Source organism: Haliotis asinina, chromosome 2 (genome assembly GCF_037392515.1).
Source record: "Haliotis asinina isolate JCU_RB_2024 chromosome 2, JCU_Hal_asi_v2, whole genome shotgun sequence".
NCBI lineage: Eukaryota > Metazoa > Mollusca > Gastropoda > Lepetellida > Haliotidae > Haliotis > Haliotis asinina.
The window spans coordinates 30416153-30437096 of NC_090281.1; the positions used below are offsets into that span (position 1 = coordinate 30416153).

The 20944-nt window shown below is 39.3% G+C and overlaps 1 protein-coding gene across 1 annotated transcript; it reads right to left on the reverse strand.

Moving 5' to 3' along the window:
• Positions 1–4145: 4145 nt before the first annotated feature.
• LOC137273572 (folylpolyglutamate synthase, mitochondrial-like) lies at positions 4146–20547 on the reverse strand. The gene is made up of 13 exons (XM_067806322.1): positions 20452–20547; positions 16267–16365; positions 15936–16054; positions 14973–15087; positions 14392–14631; positions 13864–13941; positions 12735–12879; positions 12174–12266; positions 11472–11569; positions 11067–11119; positions 10030–10105; positions 9224–9290; positions 4146–4792 (listed from the first exon to the last, which is right to left on the reverse strand). Exons 1-13 carry the CDS (start codon positions 20545–20547, stop codon positions 4353–4355), a joined length of 1719 nt encoding a protein of 572 aa, XP_067662423.1. The 3' UTR covers positions 4146–4352.
• Between the last annotated feature and the right edge of the window lie 397 nt (positions 20548–20944).

Genomic DNA, 20944 nt, shown 5'->3' on the forward strand with positions numbered 1-20944 from the left:
TTATATGATGTTTATATCTTGAATGTTTAATAATATAGTTTAAGGATGTAAATATGGCTCATGAAAATTGAGCTGTGTTCAAGCAATCCAGAAGATATTGTTCTGGGCCCAGTGACAGTACATGAGGACTTATTTGCATTATAGACAGTTTTAGTTGCTTATATTCTTGGTTACATTGTAATTGAAATGTCTAAAAATCATACTCTGTATTTTATGGTGAGGTTTAGACATCACGCCCTTAACTGAGAGGGCACAGATTGACCTTATTGAGTGAGTGAGTGAGTGTAGTTTTACGCCGCTTTTTAGCAATATTCCAGCAATATCACGGCTGGGGACACCAGATAATGGGCTTCATACATTGTACCCATGTGGGGAATCGAACCCGGGTCTTCTGCGTGGCGGGCGAACGCTTTAACCACTAGGCTACCCCACCGCACTTGACCTTATATGATGAGGTCGTAAACACACACCTTGTCACCTCAGATTATCGTTCTCATACTTTCGATCGTTTGTATGTGCTTGCTGTAAGGGGAATTTGTTCTTTGTGCTTATCTCGTGTATTTGTGTAAGATACAATGTGACTGATATAATATCAAGTGGGCGTGCCTCTTTTGGACATTTCAATGATTTCCGTTTCTCAGAGCACGCTGTATGATAGAGCGCTCGTTTGCAAGGATTTGATGGAGCGTAGTGATGCAATATAAAAGTGATTATGTATATCAAATGCTGATTAATATTTATATATCCAGTTGAAGCACTTTCAAAATTCTGGACTGGTTATTGTAGAAAGTTGCGCAATAGGACGAAACCCAGTCAACAGGAAGCGACTGTTGTGTAATCAATGTTTTGACTCGAACATTAAACAGGTTGTTCGATCTCAAAATCGAAGTTCACATGAAATCTAGATATATTTTTTCATTTATGAAAGAATTAAAATAAAACACAATTTGAGGCTAGAGATGTGCGGGAATTCTTTGAGGGATCATTCTCAGTTTACCATACAGTGCACAAGTTTCCAAATCTGGATCTTGTTTCTACCTGCGGTCATTACAGTCAAACCTAAACCCCAGCTGCGCGTTATGCCAGCCACAAAGAATACTCTGTAGGCAGACCGTTGTCTTGTTTGTAGGTTTCTGCTGATTTGTTAATTTGTCATTTAACACGAAAGATAATTCCACACGTGTATTTCAAATCATGGTGTTCTGTAATAATCCATTCTGGGTAAGTTATACCTGTGTCTTCTTTATTCAGTTCCACGCTGTGAAGTCTAGTTTGACATGCACACATTCTCTTCTTATTGACCAAGCTTGACCAACGGATTCCAGCTGAATTAAATCAGCTCTCACAACAGGCATGATGTAATTTGTTGTGTTCTGACTAGCCTGGTGGCCATGGAGACAGATCAGAACATCCAAAAAGGAACTCTACATAAGACCATGCCGTTTGAGAATGTACATAGGTATTTATTCAACAATGTTGCAACGAGATCAAGTTGTATAGTCATACACAAGTTTACTCAAACTATAAGTCAAGGTAAAAACATCCGTGCTAATCACAAGAGTATATGCTCCAATAAATCTTCAGTATTAGACCCCGCAGTGAGATTGCTGGAATAGTGCTAAAAGAGGAGTAACGTCATACTCCCGCACTCCACTATTAGCAGGCTGAAGCATGGTCTAGAACTTACAGTTGCGCGCTGTATGGCTGTCTGAGAATGTCCCCTCGAAGAATATATGCACGTCTCAATAACAGAAATGGTTTTATCCCTTATGAGTGACATTGGTTGCGCAATTCATGTTTGTATAATTTTATCACAGAATTGTTAACTCCATTTTGCACAATGTTGCAATGAGACCAAGCATTTTACTTACACAAGTTCATCAAATTAAAAACCAAATTAAACACATCCCAGATAACCGCCACGGCATACCTTTCGATAGATCTCCACTTGTAGTGGGATTTTTCGGAAGGTGTTCCCTGTGGATTATGGAGGATGGTTAAAAAGCAAAAATGAAGAATTCCTTTTCATAACATAAAAGAAAGGCTGTAAGACACGGGCAACTAGAGGTAGATCACATCACTGATTGTAATGGACATTTACGTGGTCAGTTTAGGTGCTGCTGTCGTTTAACACCACACACAGCGATATTCCATCTTCCGGCCAGTAAATAATCGAGTCTAAAGAAGATAACCTAGTGATCAACATCATGACCATCGAACTACGAAATTGGAAACGTAGCCTGACCACCCGACCCCTTTAATCGCCTACGATACGTATTGGTTAATATCGACTAATTCTCACCAAGATCCTATCATGGAGATTAGTCATCGATATTCCCTGTAACGTTAGGTGGTACGTTCTGAAACATTCAAGGTAAATTTAAACTTACCAGGATTTTTAAACGTAATATTTTTGTTATTTTAATTTTCGCTAAAGGTTCTTACAATCGTCAGCGACTGAAGGGATGGTGTAAATACAACTGGGGTCCATGCAGGTAGCAAAGGCACTGTAAGTCCCCATGGTCCCTAGTGTGGCGATCTACCTTCAGATGATGGCGGTCTATAGTCTTTTTTATATTGTGCCGTCCCTTCTAGCTAAAATGTTTTACATGTATATCTTTGTCGACAGATTTTAACATATGCATACATTCCATTTAAATGGTAAATGTTCTCGTCAAGATATGGCTGAGATATTGCTGATGTGACGTTAAATATTAACTCACTCACCATGCAACGTTAAATGCAAACTTGAAAACATCAAATTGCTATATTGACTGCATATCAAATGTTACGGTATTTATAATCTTCCAATACTAAAAAAGTAATTTTTTAAAACGTTACTTATCACAAACTTTATTATCTTCGAACAATGCGTTGAAGTTTAGATCAATCAATGCACAGAATTAAGGTACCGGTTTTGGATATTATAATTTAATATCCACCGCTGTTCATTTACTGTTTTACTTCGATACTGTATGCATGTTTTACTGGTTATAAAACACTTTGTTTTGTTTTAGGTTTTATTGTCGATACTTCTCATAACTTTCAATCTCACCTTGGTATAACGATCTTCCGGCGATCAGTAATAAATTGTATCACAACATACAACTTTTAAGCCAAATCTTTGATATTCTTGTATTTTACTGTCCTTCGACGACAGGTTTATATGGTATATATTTCTTGCGGTTTAATTGGTAGATTGTTCTCATCATCGAATGGATGAAATACTGCGGATGTGATGTGAAATATTAACCAATTCACTTTGTACCTCACTCACTTCACTGTCCACACTATCCATTCGTAGTGGTTAGTAAACAATGAGTGACACACGAAGTTGGCTTGAAGTGAATGTCCGAAAATTAAATAATATCAGGTCAGAATGAGTAAATGGGGAAAATCAATGGTTATATGTTCTTTTTTATACAGCAGCGAGCTGGGCAATGCCATCGTGCACAACTACAACTGTAATAATTTGTACATCTCAAGAGATAGCTATTTCAAATCACTATGAATGATCTGTTAAACATCATCAGTTATTGTTTTCTTTGTTGAAAAGAAACTGATTTGAATAATACGTTTTGATGTACATAGCGATATTTTATAGACAGGTAACTCGTGAACATCTACTGTGATCTCTAATGGGGGTACCCTTGACAGGGATCGAAGTACTGTGAAATTACTGTCCCCTTGAGAGGATATGTAAGCCACTTCAATCACAGAATTTCCATAGGTACCATTGTATTAATTCGTGAAATGTTCATAGCATTTAGATACATAGTCAATATCATTTGCTGTCTCTTCGGCTCCTAGTGGAATGGTACCTAATTTCCGCTGCTGGTGACCACTTGCCACTTTTTATCGCTTATCGTCTATTTGTCATTGTTCTAGTTTGAACAAATCTAGTAATTGTACTGTATTTTCGTGGACAGAGTTTTAAAAATGACATATTCTTATTTTGAATTTAGAGCTAGTTTTAGTCATGATACGGCTGACACATTGCCGATGGGACGCCAGAACTCAATGAACTCGTCCCCCAAACTCTATCTTCATCGTGGAACGCGACGCATGCGTTACCGCTGACCCACTTTTAACAGGAATCCCAAAATGTTTGCATTTTTTTCCAAAGCAGGACACGTAACAAAAAATGGCGAGAAAAACAAGTTTGTATTACATTAAAGATATGACCACCTGGATACAGGTTTAAGCCCATAACATATAGGGAATGTATTGTCAAGGTGTTTCAGCATTGTTCCTTATTCTCTTAGGTAAACAGAACGTGGTAATCTAAGACGTCACAAGTTAATTATTTACAGTGACAGGCGGAGATTCTATCACACAATGTTCTTTTTCGTTCAGAACAGATCGGCTTGAAGATACCACAGACCATGTCCAATTATCTTGAAACCCCCAGCAAGCAAAATCTGAACATGATCAGCATCATTAACATGTTCTGGTAATTTTGGATAATCAAGACACACACCATCTTTCGTTGATACCCACGTGGCACTCTCATCTCTGTAGTGATCGCCGGAAGACGTCATGCGATATTTGCCAGATTGTTGCTGAGAGATATAATCACGTATGCCACGTATGCTGAGGTCACGCCCACCTGTTGCTGCTATGAGAGCCTCTGGGAAACTTCTTGCTGTAAATGACGCACATGAATGACCAGCCTGTTTACCTTCTGTTGGCATGTTGTCTTTTGTGGAAGAATTGGAGCCGTCCCAGAATTTCTTGAGAGATAGAACGCTCTGAAACTGCTCTTCTTTGGAGACATTATTATAGATGTAATCTGAAATGACACAATGCAGTGACACCGAGTTGTTATCTGTAAATAGAATGGAGCACAGGCTCCAGTGATTGACACCATGATTTCTTAAAATTCGCTGACAACCGAGTACCCAATCCCGACCATAAGTTTGGAATGAAATTCGTGTGAACTCGGGTTTTTGTTGTAAATAACTCTTCATCCAATGATCCAATCGATCTCAAACTTTGCAAGTGGATGTTTTGCCAGACAACCTAATCACATTGTAAATCGCCTATTTTATGCATTTGTATGAACGAATGTGTCTACCTAACTGTCAACAAAATAAACAGCAGAGAGCAGACAGCTTGCAGAGGAGGGGAGCCAATGACCTGTAACAGCGGCAGTGTTGGGTGAGAAAGGTCAACGTTTGTCAGTGTAGGTCAGCTCTGCAAGTGACAGGTATGCAAAGGTGTAACAGGTCGTGAATAGGGTAAGGTCGGTGCCAACTGTTAACCATCATACGGAGGTTGTTTCTCTGAGTTGTTCTACATGAACCACAAAACCCATAAGTGAGAATTATCCTTTAGGTTAAAATCTTTAAATTTGTAATGTTTAATGTCACTAGTTTATGCAGTACCTAAGTGGCAATGCACCTAAAGCACACAGATAGTATATTTACACTACATCATCAATCGGACACCCTATGGTTAGAACTCAACAACTTTTGAAGCCCCGTTTCCTCGGACACAATTATGCACACTCATTGAAGAAAATATATAACGAATACAAAAGTGTTATGTTTTGATGTCGTTCGCATTCCAAATGAAGTAATGCATTTCTAGTAGCTTTAAGCATATAGATAATTAATATCTATATTTTCCTGATAATTCTATGTGAACTGAGTGTTTCATTCTTACACTTCATTGTCTTCCCACAGTGGTTACTTGTCATATCTTCCCACGTATCTCTGTTCTAAAACAGCCATATTTGCTGGTTCTCATCAAATCCTCTAGGGGCAAATAATCGCAACTCGAAGTATGTCTCTTCTTTCTATCCACTCAGAATGCGTGATACATCGACTTACATCCAGCTCGACTAACCTAAGCAAGTTGGCGAATTGTGTTGATGTGGCACACAAGTTTAATAGCTAGCTTGTCTGTTGTCAACGAGAGCGATGGAGACGCCATTGAATCGCCATTTCATGGATGTGCTCTGTCTGGAAGAAGCATTTGCGCCTCGTGTTTTCGGAAGAGGTTCTAGTTTTCCCGATGCATAAGGAAATTACCGAGGCCTTACGAATGATTACTTTTGAAAGAACGTCGCTGATTGCACAACTAAATCAGATGGCAACCAATCACGAAACTTGAACACTCGCGCCATGACAGAGCCGTATTAGAACAGAGGTTCAAGTATATAAGATATGACAAGTAACCTCTGTGGGAAGAGAATGGTTACACTATAGGCCGTTGGAATTAGTCAGCGCTGTCATTGGTAAAAGAATGTATATTTCTGTGAGCATATCTGACTGGATACTATCATTATCTGTAAATATAATAACAGAATTAAACTTCATCAAGTTTATCCAATTCTTCCAAAGAGGAGTCACCGATGTCCAGACGAATGATAACTCCTTCAAGCCATATTTGAGCCAGTACTCTTTCTCCACCTTCTTGACATGTTCAACACATCCAACGTGCAGTGTCAATGTCATATATAGCAGTGTTGACAATGTGCTTAATATCATTCAACTTGAATAATTGATTTTAAGGTCTCCCCAGATAAGTTGAGATTGGGTTGAGATCACAGTGGCACGGTGGTAATCTCAAGACGCCGTGTATATATGTGGGTGGAGGTTTGTTAGTGTTAATCAAAGAGTAGAACTGTGGTTTAGAGGCCTTAGTTGAAAACTGTATATTGTTATTTGTTAGCCATTGCTGCATATCTGACGTCTTTGTATTTGAAGTTTGGATCTCGAACGTTTTGATACGGAGCATTGTCCATGCCATAAAGACTTTTGTGAGGTAGAGCTGGTAACAATTGTTCCTCAACATACTGTGTGAACACCGTTGAGTTCATTTCTGTATGATAGTCCCTACAATCTGTGCTCTTTGATCTCAATACCAGATCACACTCAGGTGGGAATCCACGGTGGGAACCAGCATGAAGAACGATTAAACGTTCACCTCTGCCTGTTGGTATTTTCTTACCATTACTGGGATCAGTGGCTAGCCACTGTCTGGCAGCAGTATGGTTTACAATGACCCAGGTCTCATCCAGATATATAGTTTCGAACCCATCCTCTCTTGCGTGCTTAATGTCTCTCAGATAGTTGCACCTTATCTGCACAATATCAGAACTCTCACATATTACAAGTTTCTGCTTTCCTTCCTTCTTGTACTTGCATCCACATTTGAGCAGTAGTTTGCTTAGCATAAACCTAGAAAAATTAATGTCGTGATCCCCTGCAAGGATTGGTTTTAACTTTCTTCTGGACAGGTGTTCATTTCTAGCAAATAGCCGGCGAATAACATCTCTGATGACTCTGATGACTCTGATGTCAAAAGAATGTCAAACATTGGATGTCTACCTTTTTGTGCAAGGTTTTGCTTATTGGTTGTTGGTTTATTTCTCACAATTTTTAGGACAATGTTCTTTTTCAATCCGCGGATTTTCAATCTGCGGAGAGCAGAGGGTGTACGGTTCATATAATCCAACACCTTGTAAATCGGTTTGCTACCTTTGCTCTCTTTTTCTAAAAAACTGAACACCTTTCTGTTCCACCTGGTAAGATAACAATTATCATGTAAAATGCCTTACAAATAGTGACGAAACCACATGGAGCCTTGAAGAGCAATGTCCTGTCCAACGCAACAAAACTCAAGTATATATGTTTCAGTTTTGTGGTGTTTTCTAGGAACCATGTGTGTTTAAATATCTATACACCGTTTTGGTATTTTGCCAGTGACGCGAAACTTTTTCTCAAATGTTTTTTGTTATCACTTCAAAGCTTGTGCCAGTCCTTATTTAGGCCACTTCTGTTTTATACAAATGAATGTACTGTTAAGATGTATGTCTTTACTATGGGTACTCACTTCAGATCAGTGTCTGAAGTAGCTATTGGCCCGCTGGACCGTGGCTAGTAAAAATCCATTCCGACCAGTAAAGCTCCACAGTCACTAGCCCGATGCGTTAGTGCAGTTTCAGGGGACAATTCTTTAAAATATATATCTCTCTCGGACTTGATAAGTCACTTTTAAATCATTGAATTTCAAAATGTTTGTCTGATAAATTATGGTATGTTTAAATCCTTTGCTTAGTTTCTACATTCAACATTTGGGCTAGTGAACTCTTTTGTGGGCTAGTCAGGCATAGCTAGTTAGCAAAATTCGGTAAATATATGTCGCACACTGCTTTAGATGAAAGATATTGTGTTTTAAATATTTTGATCTCGAGTAACTTAGTTTAGTCTTACGTCGGTGTTGGAAATATACCAGATATTTGACGGCGGCTTGTAAATAATCGAGTCTGGGCCAGACAATCCACTAATCAATATCACGAACATCGATCTTCACACCTGGGATAACCACGCACCAAGCCTGACCACCCGATCCCGTTAGTTACCTCTTACAGCAAGCATGCGTTACTGAAGACCAATTCCAATCCGGATCTTAGATAGATAGATAGATAGATAGATAGATAGATAGATAGATAGATAGGATATTTATATAGCGCACATATCCACGCACTAGTGCATGCTCAAGGCGCTGGTATTTTTCCCTCGATCACTGGATGCCAATCTCAACAGCACATCGTATTTCAATCTCAACTTGCATGGGGAGTATACAACTCTTACTGCCACCAGGCTCACCGAGTTTATTGTAGCTCTCTCATCCTAACGAGGTTCCAAATTGACAGCTGGGTGGACTGGGACACATAGTCACAGCACTTTGTCCAAGTTTACTGCACGTTGCTGTACCCGCAACTAGGTGTATGCACGTGTTCATGTGGCCACCATCTGGTCATATACCAACAGATTCGTGGGTTCATTTAGGTGCACAGGGCTGTGTACTGTACACTAGGGGTTGTGACAACACTGAAAGAGTCCTCACACAAAGTTGACTCCAAGGTTGTTACACCCGGTCACAGATGGGCTCGATCCCGAAACCGAAACCTCGCTGGATGACTAGAGTGGCGCCTTAGCCAGCTCGCCCACCATGTCCCTCCATCTTCTGGAGGTTAGTGATCTAGATTCGACATAGACGTAAATGCTTTAGAGGTTGGTGAGGCGCAAGAAGTACCTGGGTGATTAATGAAGCATACAACTTCATAGCGCATGTTGGGGGAACAGGGATGGGGAATCAGGGTATCAAAAAAATCCAAAAGTCATCACATTCAGCCACCACAAACAGGCAGTTTGAAAGTTTGTGCGATGTAAAATGCGAATAATGTGTCTGTTTGTAAGATGAATAGTACCTATAGAGCAGTCTTCAGTGGGACTGGCGTAGGCCGAAAAGATAACAGCATCCAGTCGGAGTCTTTTCTGGAAAACAAGAAAATACAATGTCAGTAAGTATGTCAGTTTTAACACTGCTTAGAAATTGAAATTGACTTAGTTCGTAAAGACTGACTATTTCTGAACTGCAGATGGCTTTATGGAGACATTTCTGTCATTTATGAACTTTTTGTAAAAGTAATAGAATTATTACAAAAGTTTGGATAAAGTTGTTTTTAAATAACAATATCCCAAAGGCTGAAGTGATATTCTCATGGTTATCCGTATGGTGATAAGACTGATAATTATATTGTTTCAGAATTACAAGCTAGTTTATATCAGTGTTGTTCTGGTTGATTGTGCTGTCTTTTCTCCTTTTTATATACTGATTTTAAGTTTATTTATATTTTACAAATTTAAGTTGTTGTGGTCTTGTGATGAGCTGTATACGGGCTTTTATCCGTCCCCTGTTAGATAAATTCTAACGAGGGACGCATAAAACCCCATATACCCCGAATCCTAATGCAAGACCTACTATTGATTTCAGAATATTTAAATTCCCCATTATGTAAATAAAAAATAAAACAAATTGAAACTCAATCAAATATGTTACCAACATGGTATTGACTAGTCGATTCGAACTACTGCTTCAGGGTTCACAGACTGCCGTGCATGCTTTTTCCACGGGGCGGGGTAGAAATGATATATTCTCCCTCGCAAAGATGTATATCCCACCTGGACAGTGTACGGCCGTTTGGAATTCTGTGACTAAAAAGCATTCACTTACCTGCAATATTGATAAATGCTTGCATTGATCCCTTCCTTCCGATCCATAGTAAATCAAGAGTCGTGCAACACGTCCTCTGTGATCATTAACGGGTTTTGCATTAATTTTTGTAAATATTTATTGAAAATCTCCGCCCATATATGAATGTACCATGAAAACAAATGCACTTATAACACCAAAAGATATCAACATTAAAAATAAGACATAAATTCTCTGCCCTTTCATATATTTCCGTTTCGAATAACAAACAGAAATACGTTATGTATTTCATTACACATTCTACAAATGGACCTGAATAGCCAAAAAGTATTGAATGAGTTGTGAATTTGAACTTGAAACATGGTGGGCGGAGGCGGAACACTCCCACAAACACTATATCGAGTGAGGATAACGTATGTAAGACACACTATGACACCACATTTCTCAAAAAGTCAATATTACATATCTGTCAATGACAATAGCTACCAGCTTTCAGGGGAAGCTAGCATTTTAACTATAATGTACTGAATAACGATTACGCATGAAGTTTACAATATAAGCTTTGAAATTTCGAATACATTAACGTAGCATTAAAACGACTGTCGCTTCCTCTACAGACCAAAAATATTTCCAGTGATCCCCATAGAGTTCCTGGAACCTTCTTTACGAGTACCCTATAACTCACCCTTCAGTTTTCATTTCAGCGACAGTGTTCGATGTACGGAGCAATCTATTACATTCCATAGATGCTAAGTATTCTCCGTTTTGAAGCTATTCGCCCCGAAGTCTCGATTAAAGATTTCAGGAAAGTCGTAAGGGATAATAAGTCTTTTGGGTGCACCACTAGGAAGCTATAGTCAGTGTATGTGCTCCAGTACATATAGTATAGATCAAAACTTTGTCGAAAAGTCTGGCATTGTGCCTTTATTTTTATATAGTGTTATAAAATCCTTTTGAATATGACTATGTCACATTACGTCATGATGACAATTATCGACACTGTACTAATTTCTTCAAAAAGACACTACAAATAAACAGTACAGGTACATGTAACTTACTTCAGTGTTAACAGTTCTTCGTCAGCCTTTCGGTTGAACCACTCAGCCAAATGCTGTCATGAAGGAATGGAAATAACGTAAGTTAGAACTGATTTTCAGCAACCTATGCAAAAAAGGTGAGTAAAGGGATCGGGTGGCCCTTTTCGATGACTTTGTTGATTCATATCATATCTCATTTGTGCACGTCAATGCTCATGATGTCAGACGCCAGATTATTTGGTCCAGACTGATCTTTTTCCGACTTAAGTTAGAATATAACTGAGGGTGGTGTTCAAGAAGAATCACGGTTGAGGAAGGAAATTCTTGTATATCAAGTTTCAGTGAGTAGTTAGTTTTTACATTTGGAAAATATACCCGTATCTTAACGTGTGTTTATGACGGACAGAGAGTTGGCTGCATGAATACCTGGATGCTGAGGTCAGTGTGGGCCGTGTCCATGTAGTAGGTCACTCCGGGCCGGGAGATTACATGGGCCCGTCCAGGAAGACTTGTTTGGGCCAAACTTGATAAGAAAACAAAATGGCTCATGTATTAAAAATGTCATACTAAAATGACTGTATGCCTTCAAAAACAGTATCTGTTTAAATATTTTCGCATACTATCATACTCACATTTTGCAAGTGAATAGATATCCTACAGAAAATATGTTTTAACAAATGCAATGAATTTATACTACTGGCCGAGAAATGTTTCTTTATTGGTCGATATTAGGATAGGTTTCCATTCATTGCGTTCAATTGTTGAATTGTTGTATGCAGTTCTCTTTTTTGTAAGTAGTGATTAATTGAGGTGGACTGAGTTATTAACCATTAGTTACACAGTCTAGTATTCAGAGAATCTACCGCAACATGATTTTGTATCCATGTATGTTTCGTGGCAACATTCCAGCAATATCACGGCAGCTTCCACACACTGTAATCACATGGAAAATCGAAACGTGGTCTTCGGCGTGACGATTGAATGCTCTAACCTCTCATGTACGTCAATACATCAAATATGGACGTCATATTTTTCTGGTTTGTTCGTATCTCCTTGCATGTAAGTTTCTGTATATACAATTTACTAACATTCATGAGAGAACGAAACAAAAACAGTAAATATTCTTATCATTCTTCATGCCGTCAGTCAAGGTGAATCCCTGTGCCTTTGCACTTTGGCTCTTAATGGTCGATGTTTCATCCACTGCTGTCCTGCGAAACCCTGTGTATGAACCACACACCAACATTAATTCCAAACCCAGGAATATCAAAACAAATATGATACAGTTAATGCATCGAAATAGCTCTGAAAATATCTACCAACGTCTGAAACCGGGTTCACAATAATGTAAAATATACCATGAAGGTTGTTTTGTATGTTCCTGAAAGCATTGTCTGTGGGTATACTTTCCACAACACATATGCGAGTAAACATATTTCGTCACTGCAAACATCACCTTACTTAAATATGGCTGTAGGACGTAGCGCACAAAGTGGAAAAGACTAACGTCTTTCAAAATCAGTTTCATGCTTAAAGTCAATATTGATTATCTCCCCATTGAATTAATAATGTTTGTCTTTAAGCGGCAACAAAAGTCTCAATCATAATAACATTCGAGTATTAAATGGCCCATTTCTTCATAGCAGCTCGACGGAGTACGTTCCAGCACATTCTTGTACATCATATTACCGTTCCTTTGAGCCTCCAGCCATATGTTACACATCTGTAGTGCCAGGGAGGCGTTGACCTGCTGCACGTGACCAGGAATCCCCAATCTGATTGGTTCAAGTCCACCATCATAGGCAGCTAGTGGCGGAGCTTCATATAATGTAGTCTAGTTTATGAAACGAAACGGGTGATATGATGCATATAGGGGCGACAAAAGCCTTTCAAACTTCGTACGGAAGCTATACTGAAAGCAGAGTAGAATTACGATTCAGATTCACGTGTATTGTGTATCATGTGCATTGTGTATCACGTGTGTTGTGTATCACGTGTACTGTGTATGAGCTACTGGAGTATTGGTCGGAATGAAAAGGAAGTGGAATCTTGGAAAGTTGTCAATTTTGTCATGCAACATTGTCTTTTTGTCCCTTTGAATGTTTAGGCATAGATCTAAATATGAAGCAGTTGACGCGGTCTTACATGTCTCCTTACTTTTAAGTTCACCTGCGAAATTAGGTATATCTGACGGTTACTGGTGGTAATTAACACTGTATGAAAATGTTGAACATTATGACATGTATGGTAAACGTGGCAATGACTTTATAACCTAAACACTAAACACAAAAAGCTCATTTACAGGAAACCACTTTCACTATATGTCTTCCGTTCTGGGTGGATTTTAGTGGAGGTGATAGTGGTCTAACGATTGATTATTTCCTTCACCATGTGAATGTGTGTGTTGCTTGGTCTTGTCCGAATTTACAGAGACTTCGATCACCGTATATGACGCCATGCCAAAAATGGACACCATTTTCTTATGAAATACACACTATCAACGTTACCATCGGATGAAGGAGAAATAATCTTAAATATCATTACCGAACTATTGAGCATATATTACCTGTACTGTTGATCCAGTCTAAGTCTGAGGCGTACAACGCTTTTGGCAAATACATCCAACAGCGATATTACGACGGGGACACACCAGAAATGAGCTTTCCACATTGTACACGTGTTGGGAAGGCATACCGGGTCTTGCCGTGACAAGCGAACAATTTTGCCACTAGGCTACCCCACCATCATTCGCAAATTGGGGAAAAATACTTTTTCACTCTTCATCCACTCAAAATGTTTAACATTTTGCATGTATTACCCCTATTTCTTCAGCTCTGTTTTCTAGGACTTTCATCACAAATGGGTCTTGAAGAACTGTCACTGCAGGTGCTCCTGGCTGAAATATACTTAATCATAGCCTTGACAATCACTTACAATAACCAGTTTAATGGTTTGAACAAAAGCTCATGAGACAATGCTTTTGAAAAGCATGACATTGGAATCGATAGTTGTGAGTCGACAAAATGAGAGAGTATATTTGGTTCGCTTTATGCACTCTTAGCAATACTTCTTGACCAGGAATTAGCCTCACATGAGAATAGAACAAGGACATTCTGCGTGACGAGCGAACGCATGTGCCACTAGACTACGCCACCCTCAGGCAACAAAATTAAAATTAACTAGCTGCAGTGATTTGCCTCATCAAACGCAACAACAGTATTTTTCCAGACAGTGGTGAAACAAAAGTCATTCTGATTTGAGACATTCATTCAAATATATTTTACAATTGGTCATTGATTATTCAAATCCCACGAATGAATTTAATCTTTTCAATTCAGAAACTTACTTTAAACACACCTCCCTTGTGCCACGCCACGGATTCTAAAGTGTTTCCCAGGTATTCGACATGGTCCACATGCAGCGAGGTAATTCCGCACACAGCTGGTCTTTCAACAATGTTGGTGCAGTCATATTGACCTCCTATTCCAACTTCAAGAATCAGAGCATCAACTCCTTGTGCAAGGAAGAGATCGAAAGCCAGCAGAGTCAGAAATGCAAATGCATGTGGCATATCGTCTTCTGAGTCCTGTAAAAAATGCACTGGCTTTTGTGATATTCTCGTGGATTATTTTCAGATCATCATGGGTTGCCTACAATTAACGCGGTATCATTCCGTCAAAAGTAATAATGAACACGAGTATATAGAGTGTAAACGAAACAATTGGTTGCAGTTCACAACAAAATCAACATCAATTCCGTAAAGGTCGTTTAATTTGAACCAGATGCAAGGGGAGTCCAGGTCTGCGAAGAGCAGGACATTTGTTAAACTATTACAGAAAGATAGTCTTGGTATACGTAAGTTCTTGCCCCCGTGTCAAAATCCCAGTTGCTGGTAACAAACGTTCTCTGTTTATAGATTATATGTACCCTTAATCTGAAGAGTTTGTTGTAGATGTCCCAGAAGTGGTCCTTGAACAGGTTCGTCTCGATAGGTTTTCCGTCACACAGGAACCTCTCAGTGATGCTGATCAGATGAGGAGAACTGTGAATGAGAGAAGATAAAAATAGTGTTTCAAGACCGCAGCATGTTTCTTACCTCACGTATCTCACCTCACAGGCTTCCACTCTTTTGACATAATGCGATAATCCATCCTAATATAGAAGGGATCATTCATTGATTTGTATTTGTAAGGACTGCCTTAATTTCTTTCAACCATTTGATGCTTGACCACCATAGGCATCAGCATACCTTCATTGGATCCTGACTACCAACATCTGTGCAGCCGTCTTGACACTATTGTAGGTAGATCCACGCCTGAACTGCTAGGTTGAAATTGAAGGATCAGCCTCTTTCGACAAGCTGCTTACCTACCAAAGATGTTTTAGACAAATACGTAGCACCCTTTAAGGAGACCTCTTCAATGTTTGATGCTGAAGGTCCGGGTTCGATCACCCACATTGGCAGAATGTGTAAAGTCCCTTTCAGGCAAAAAGGTTACAATACAATGGTGCACGTACATATAAATCAACTTTAAGGTTAATGTTTAAAGTAAAACAGTATCACGAATATCAAAAACAAAACCCCAGAGATTCGGTATGCCTTTGTAACGTAGTAGATACGAAGTCTGTTATTAGTATTACTGATGAAATGCTCAAAATTTGTCCACTGAAATCATAGCAAAGATGGCCGGACTAGATCAGTTCTTCGGTTCACCAGGTCGTCAATTAAAATTTAATATATTGGTAAAAAAAACCAACAAAACGACAAAGTATAAGCTGCCCCCAGTTCGTGTAATGGCCAACCACTAATGATGCAACAGTGAAAATTATGATAGTCATTAAACGGTTTCTTGTGAAACACTTATTTGTCATGATCTGAGTTACTCTTACCTATATACGCCAGTTTTGTAGCCGTGCCGACGAAGAATGTTTTCACAAAATGCGCTTGTTGAACCTTTGCCTTTTGTGCCAGTGATGTGTAGTACGTTCAGTTTGGAAAGATCGGATATCTGTTGGAAGGTAAGACCAGACCATCACCAGTTCTATTCATTTGTGAAATATGCAGTAATATAGATCTGAGGGTGGACACCGCTACCTCTGTCAACGTTTATTAGATTTAAAGGATAAATTTGACCTCGTTACGTATCTTCTGCATAAGGAGATCATTAGAAACCAGCCCAGCAGTATCCGAGTGGTATAGTTTATAAATAAAACTTCTTACGTTGTGTCCCATCCGCTTCATATACCTCTTCATGTGACGGATGTTTGCTAGGTAGTTGAAGCCTGGTGTATGCAGACCATGCCAAGTTTTCATGGTTTCCTGAAATGTCATCCACCCGACCAAGTATAAATTATTCACAGATTCAGGCATTCATTTCTCATTCATTCCGATGCAGTTAGTAGAAATCTATTTAATCTTTAACACCATCTTTAATGCGCCTTCCCTTTAAGTTGCTAAAAAGAGAAGGGAATTATGGTTCGGAGACCGAGTAGAAACTAACCAAGTATTACCTGTACGTTTGAATGACTTAATCCGAGACCTCTAGCACCCTCTGCAAATTAAACAGTTTTAACAAATACCAACGCCTAGGTAAAATGCCAACGCCTAGAGTTGTGTGGATATGTGAGCTATTTAGATTTCCAATGATAACAGCTTGAAGCTGGTTCCCAGCTCCCTTTGCGATACGTTGTCACGACGTATTTAAGGTACCAGATTACCAGTGGAAAGCGTATAACCAGTTGTGGTTCCAAATGGCGCGACCGACAAATATAACTTAAACTGTGGGAGGCCAGACATTTTTTGCCAGAAGACCAGTTCGACGTCACTTTTTCCCTTTATCAACGTCAACGGTTTGGTCTTGGGAGCATGGCAATGCTCGACATCATGTTGGACGTGTTTGACAGGACTGCCTCCAGCATAACAACGGTCAGGTGTTACCTTGAGCGATCATCCGATTTGTCCCCCATTGGACATCTATGGAGTACTCTTGTTCAACGCTTGCGCCGTCGTAATCTGCTACCTCAGACACTACAAGAACTGCACACAGCACTTCAGCAAGAGTATCAAAACATTCCTCATGTCAGATTTCGGCATCTCCTTTCCCATGGGTCGCCGTTTCCAAGTCGTTACCAATGATCATGCTAGTCACACTGTATGGTGGACCAGTTATATGGACTGAGTAAATACGCTTCAAAACAACATGTATAATTTCTTTCTTTTGAGTATGCTATTATATTGCAAATATGCCTCCTTCTCGCAGGTTCTCTACTCCAAGTTCTTCCACGGGTAGATCCAACAATAACCTCATTCCAGGAGTCAGAATCCCCTGCATTACCGTATGAACAAAAATGTAAATATAGAGTAAATATAGCACATATATATCTTCACTTACAGATGGGTATAAGGATGGTGGCGCTGTTTACTTGCGCCTCTGTCGCTGGATCCAGAACAATGTCTTCTCGATTACCAGAACTATTTCACGGGTAAAGCTGCCGCCTTATTACGAACACGTTGTTAAATATGTACCCATCCAAAACGTAACCGTAAATATCTACTTGTAATCGAAGTAATTTAGATATATACTGAGCAGCAAAAGAAACGTAACACTATTATTCTTGTCACAAAAAACTGAACCCTTGCTTTATGAGATGTCATTGTTTACCGCCTGTTCAAGAAAGTTCTAAAGGAATGGCTGCAGTCTTATTTCTCTCGAGTGTTCTAGACTGCGTGTCTTATATATAAAGGCTAGTTGTTGTGTTCAGCGACATGGACTAACACAGGGACTTCACTCAGAATATAATGGAATTGTGCACATATGCCTCGTCGTCGGCCTACTTCGTTTATCTGCCTTCGTCTACATCAGTGCATCATCATCATTTCACACAGTCTGCCTGACCACTGACTTTGTAAACAAGCTTTCATTGTAAATGGCAACACTCTCGTGAGTTTATATTTCATATTTGTGATCCATTACCTTAGATTTGTGAATCAGTTGCGTTGTACTAGAAATATGTATTGTTATTAATTTAACTTGGTCATTGTTTCCTCACTATATTATTGAATATTGTAGAAGTGTCTGTGTTATATTTGATTGTTCCAAGGGGAATTCCGTATGCCTTTTGCCCAGTGTATTAACCGTACCAATAGTAATCATGCTCGTGACCAACACAACAATGTCCTGTGGTGATTACCTAGCCATGTTGGAATTTCTGGTAACGCAATGGCCGTTTCTGATGCAAGTCAATGACACCATTCTGATACTATTCACTGATTATGAAACCACCATAATTACACCTTATGTGTAAAGATTCAGGTTATGTTAAAGTCTGTCAGAATCTAATCGTAGAATATTTGTGATTTGCAGTTAGCCAAAGTACTGAAAGTCTTCATGGTTTCTAGTATTGTGGTCAGCCTTCAGTTTCTGTCGATATGTAGCGAGTTCGTTTCATTGTATTGTTCAGGCCGAAATAGTAATAATAAGGGCAAAATCGTAAACGTTTGCCCAGTGACTGTTTACGACCAGTGTGGATCACAGACCAAGTCCAAATCTAATAACAATATAACTGAAAGTAGCGAAACACAAAGGTAAGTGAAAAAGAACGAGTCAGTGAGTGAGTTTGGTCTCACACATCTTTCCATGGGCTTCACATATTGTACCCATGTGGGGCATCGAACCTGGGTCTTCGGCGTAACGCGCGAACGTTTTAACCACTACGCTACAACCCCCCCCCCCCCCCCCCCCCACACACACACACACACACACACACACACACACTCTCCTCCCCTTCAAGTAACCACTGGAAGGCACGCGATTTACCCTAAGCTAAAACGAAAGAGCTTACTATGTACGGAAACAGCACACAATAACAGTAGTCATAGTTTGACGTTTAGTCTTTTGACACTATCACTGGATCCGAGGTATGTTATATTATGTTTGTTCTCTGAAATCTGACGTACAGTACAATGACAAGTAATGATTCGCTGTTCGTGAATGCATTTATACAGATGACATCTGTTGGTAATTTGCTGTTCAATTACAACCCTACATTGTAGCAATAAATATACTATCACACTGTAAAACGTTTCATGTATTAGTACGCATTGAGTATATTTGTTAACTTTCTGCTAGTTTGCTTGCTACAGTATCACTTTCATATAGAATCAAGTATCTCGGTCAATACCACATTCGTTTCGTGGGTTGATTGTCGTTTACGTCACACTCAGCAATATCCCAGCTATATGGCGGCGGTATGTAAATGATCAAGTCTGGACCAGACGATCAGATGATCAACAGCATGAGTACCCGTCTACGCAAATGCGATACGATGGCATGTGTCAACCAAGTCAGCGAACCTGACCACCAGATCTCGTTAGTCTGCTGTTTCGGATACCAGTTCCAACCGGTATGCTCATGGATTCAACCTGGCTAAACCCGGAAATAGATCTTATTTAGAATTGCTCCTCAGCGGCCCATACATTTCGAAAGAATGTCGAAAAAATGAAGAAATAAATTATATCTTTATCGTTAGCTGGGCATTAGTAACTAAGAGTTATTCGGTCGTAAATTGTCACTTTTTCACTGTTGTCCCTATTTTCATGAAATAAATTCGACAAATGTTGCCAAATACGTAATGTGTCACAATGAAACGATGTGTTGCATCGCAATATACGCCATCCTCTTTTGCGTAGGCGTGGTGCACGACACGAACTTAAATGCAACTTTATACAGAAACTGACTTTTAACGCACGTGTTGTTTTCGGCGTTAGTAAGTTAAAATTTCAAGTCACATAAGCAGTATTTTTGAGCATACTGGGCATACTATGACTATATCAGGTTATAGATTCATAGTAATTAAAGGTGAACTCGAAAAACCTCTCAACGAGGAACAGTAAAAAATAGTTTTATCACATATATGATTTTAATACTTATCAAAACTAAAACATTAAGACAACAGATGACAGTACAATGTACAAACAGGCTACAGGCAGGTAACACCTGAACTTGGGTCACCATACCAGAACCCATGGCAACATTTGCTTCCTGCATGAACCCTTGCTGGATTTACATCATCCCTGAAGCTGTCAGCAATTCAGACAAATCTAGACATACACTAAAATATCATATATCCACTCTCCAATAAAATTAGTTTAAGTATACTGACAGTGTTATCAAGACTTATGTACCCCTAAAGTAATCAAACAACTTACAATGGAAGAATATGGGCTTGACAATGACTGGAACACGCTCAGTTCTGATTCCCTTTCCCTGAAAACCACTTAATCGTGCATATAGTGCAATGCAGTGCGTTAATGTGACATGGTACATATAAACCTAAAGAGGAAAAAAAAGACACAACAAGAAAAAACAAGGATGATGTGTGAGCGAGGCTTAATTCAGTGACTCACTTCGTATGACGCTGAATAATGTCTAATCTGTTTTCCAGGTTTCGTCCATACTGCACATGCTTCAATCCATCTCCTACACATCGGAGTTCTGATCATCGTCCTTTCTTCGTCCTAAGCTCACAGCTTCTGAAGGTCTGTAGGATAAACTGTCATCATTTTATACTGTATGACACATTTATAAATGGAAATGGACTTAAGTCATGATCAATAGGAAATGAGCTGGGAAGGAAACGATATAGCTCAGTGGAGACGGTTAAGTTAGTGTGACATTTCAACTATATTTGTATGGTTGGTGTAAGGTTTTCATGCCACTTGTGTAATAAATGTTATTATTTTTTATTATGAATAAGAAGAGGGCTCGTGATTGGGCCGTATCAAATTGTTAGTTCGTGTTTCAGTCCGAACCATAAACTATGTTTTCGAGACAGGGGTAACTTATTGTATGACAAGAACAGTCCCAAATGACCAAAACACTGGTTACACGTAGCCAGTG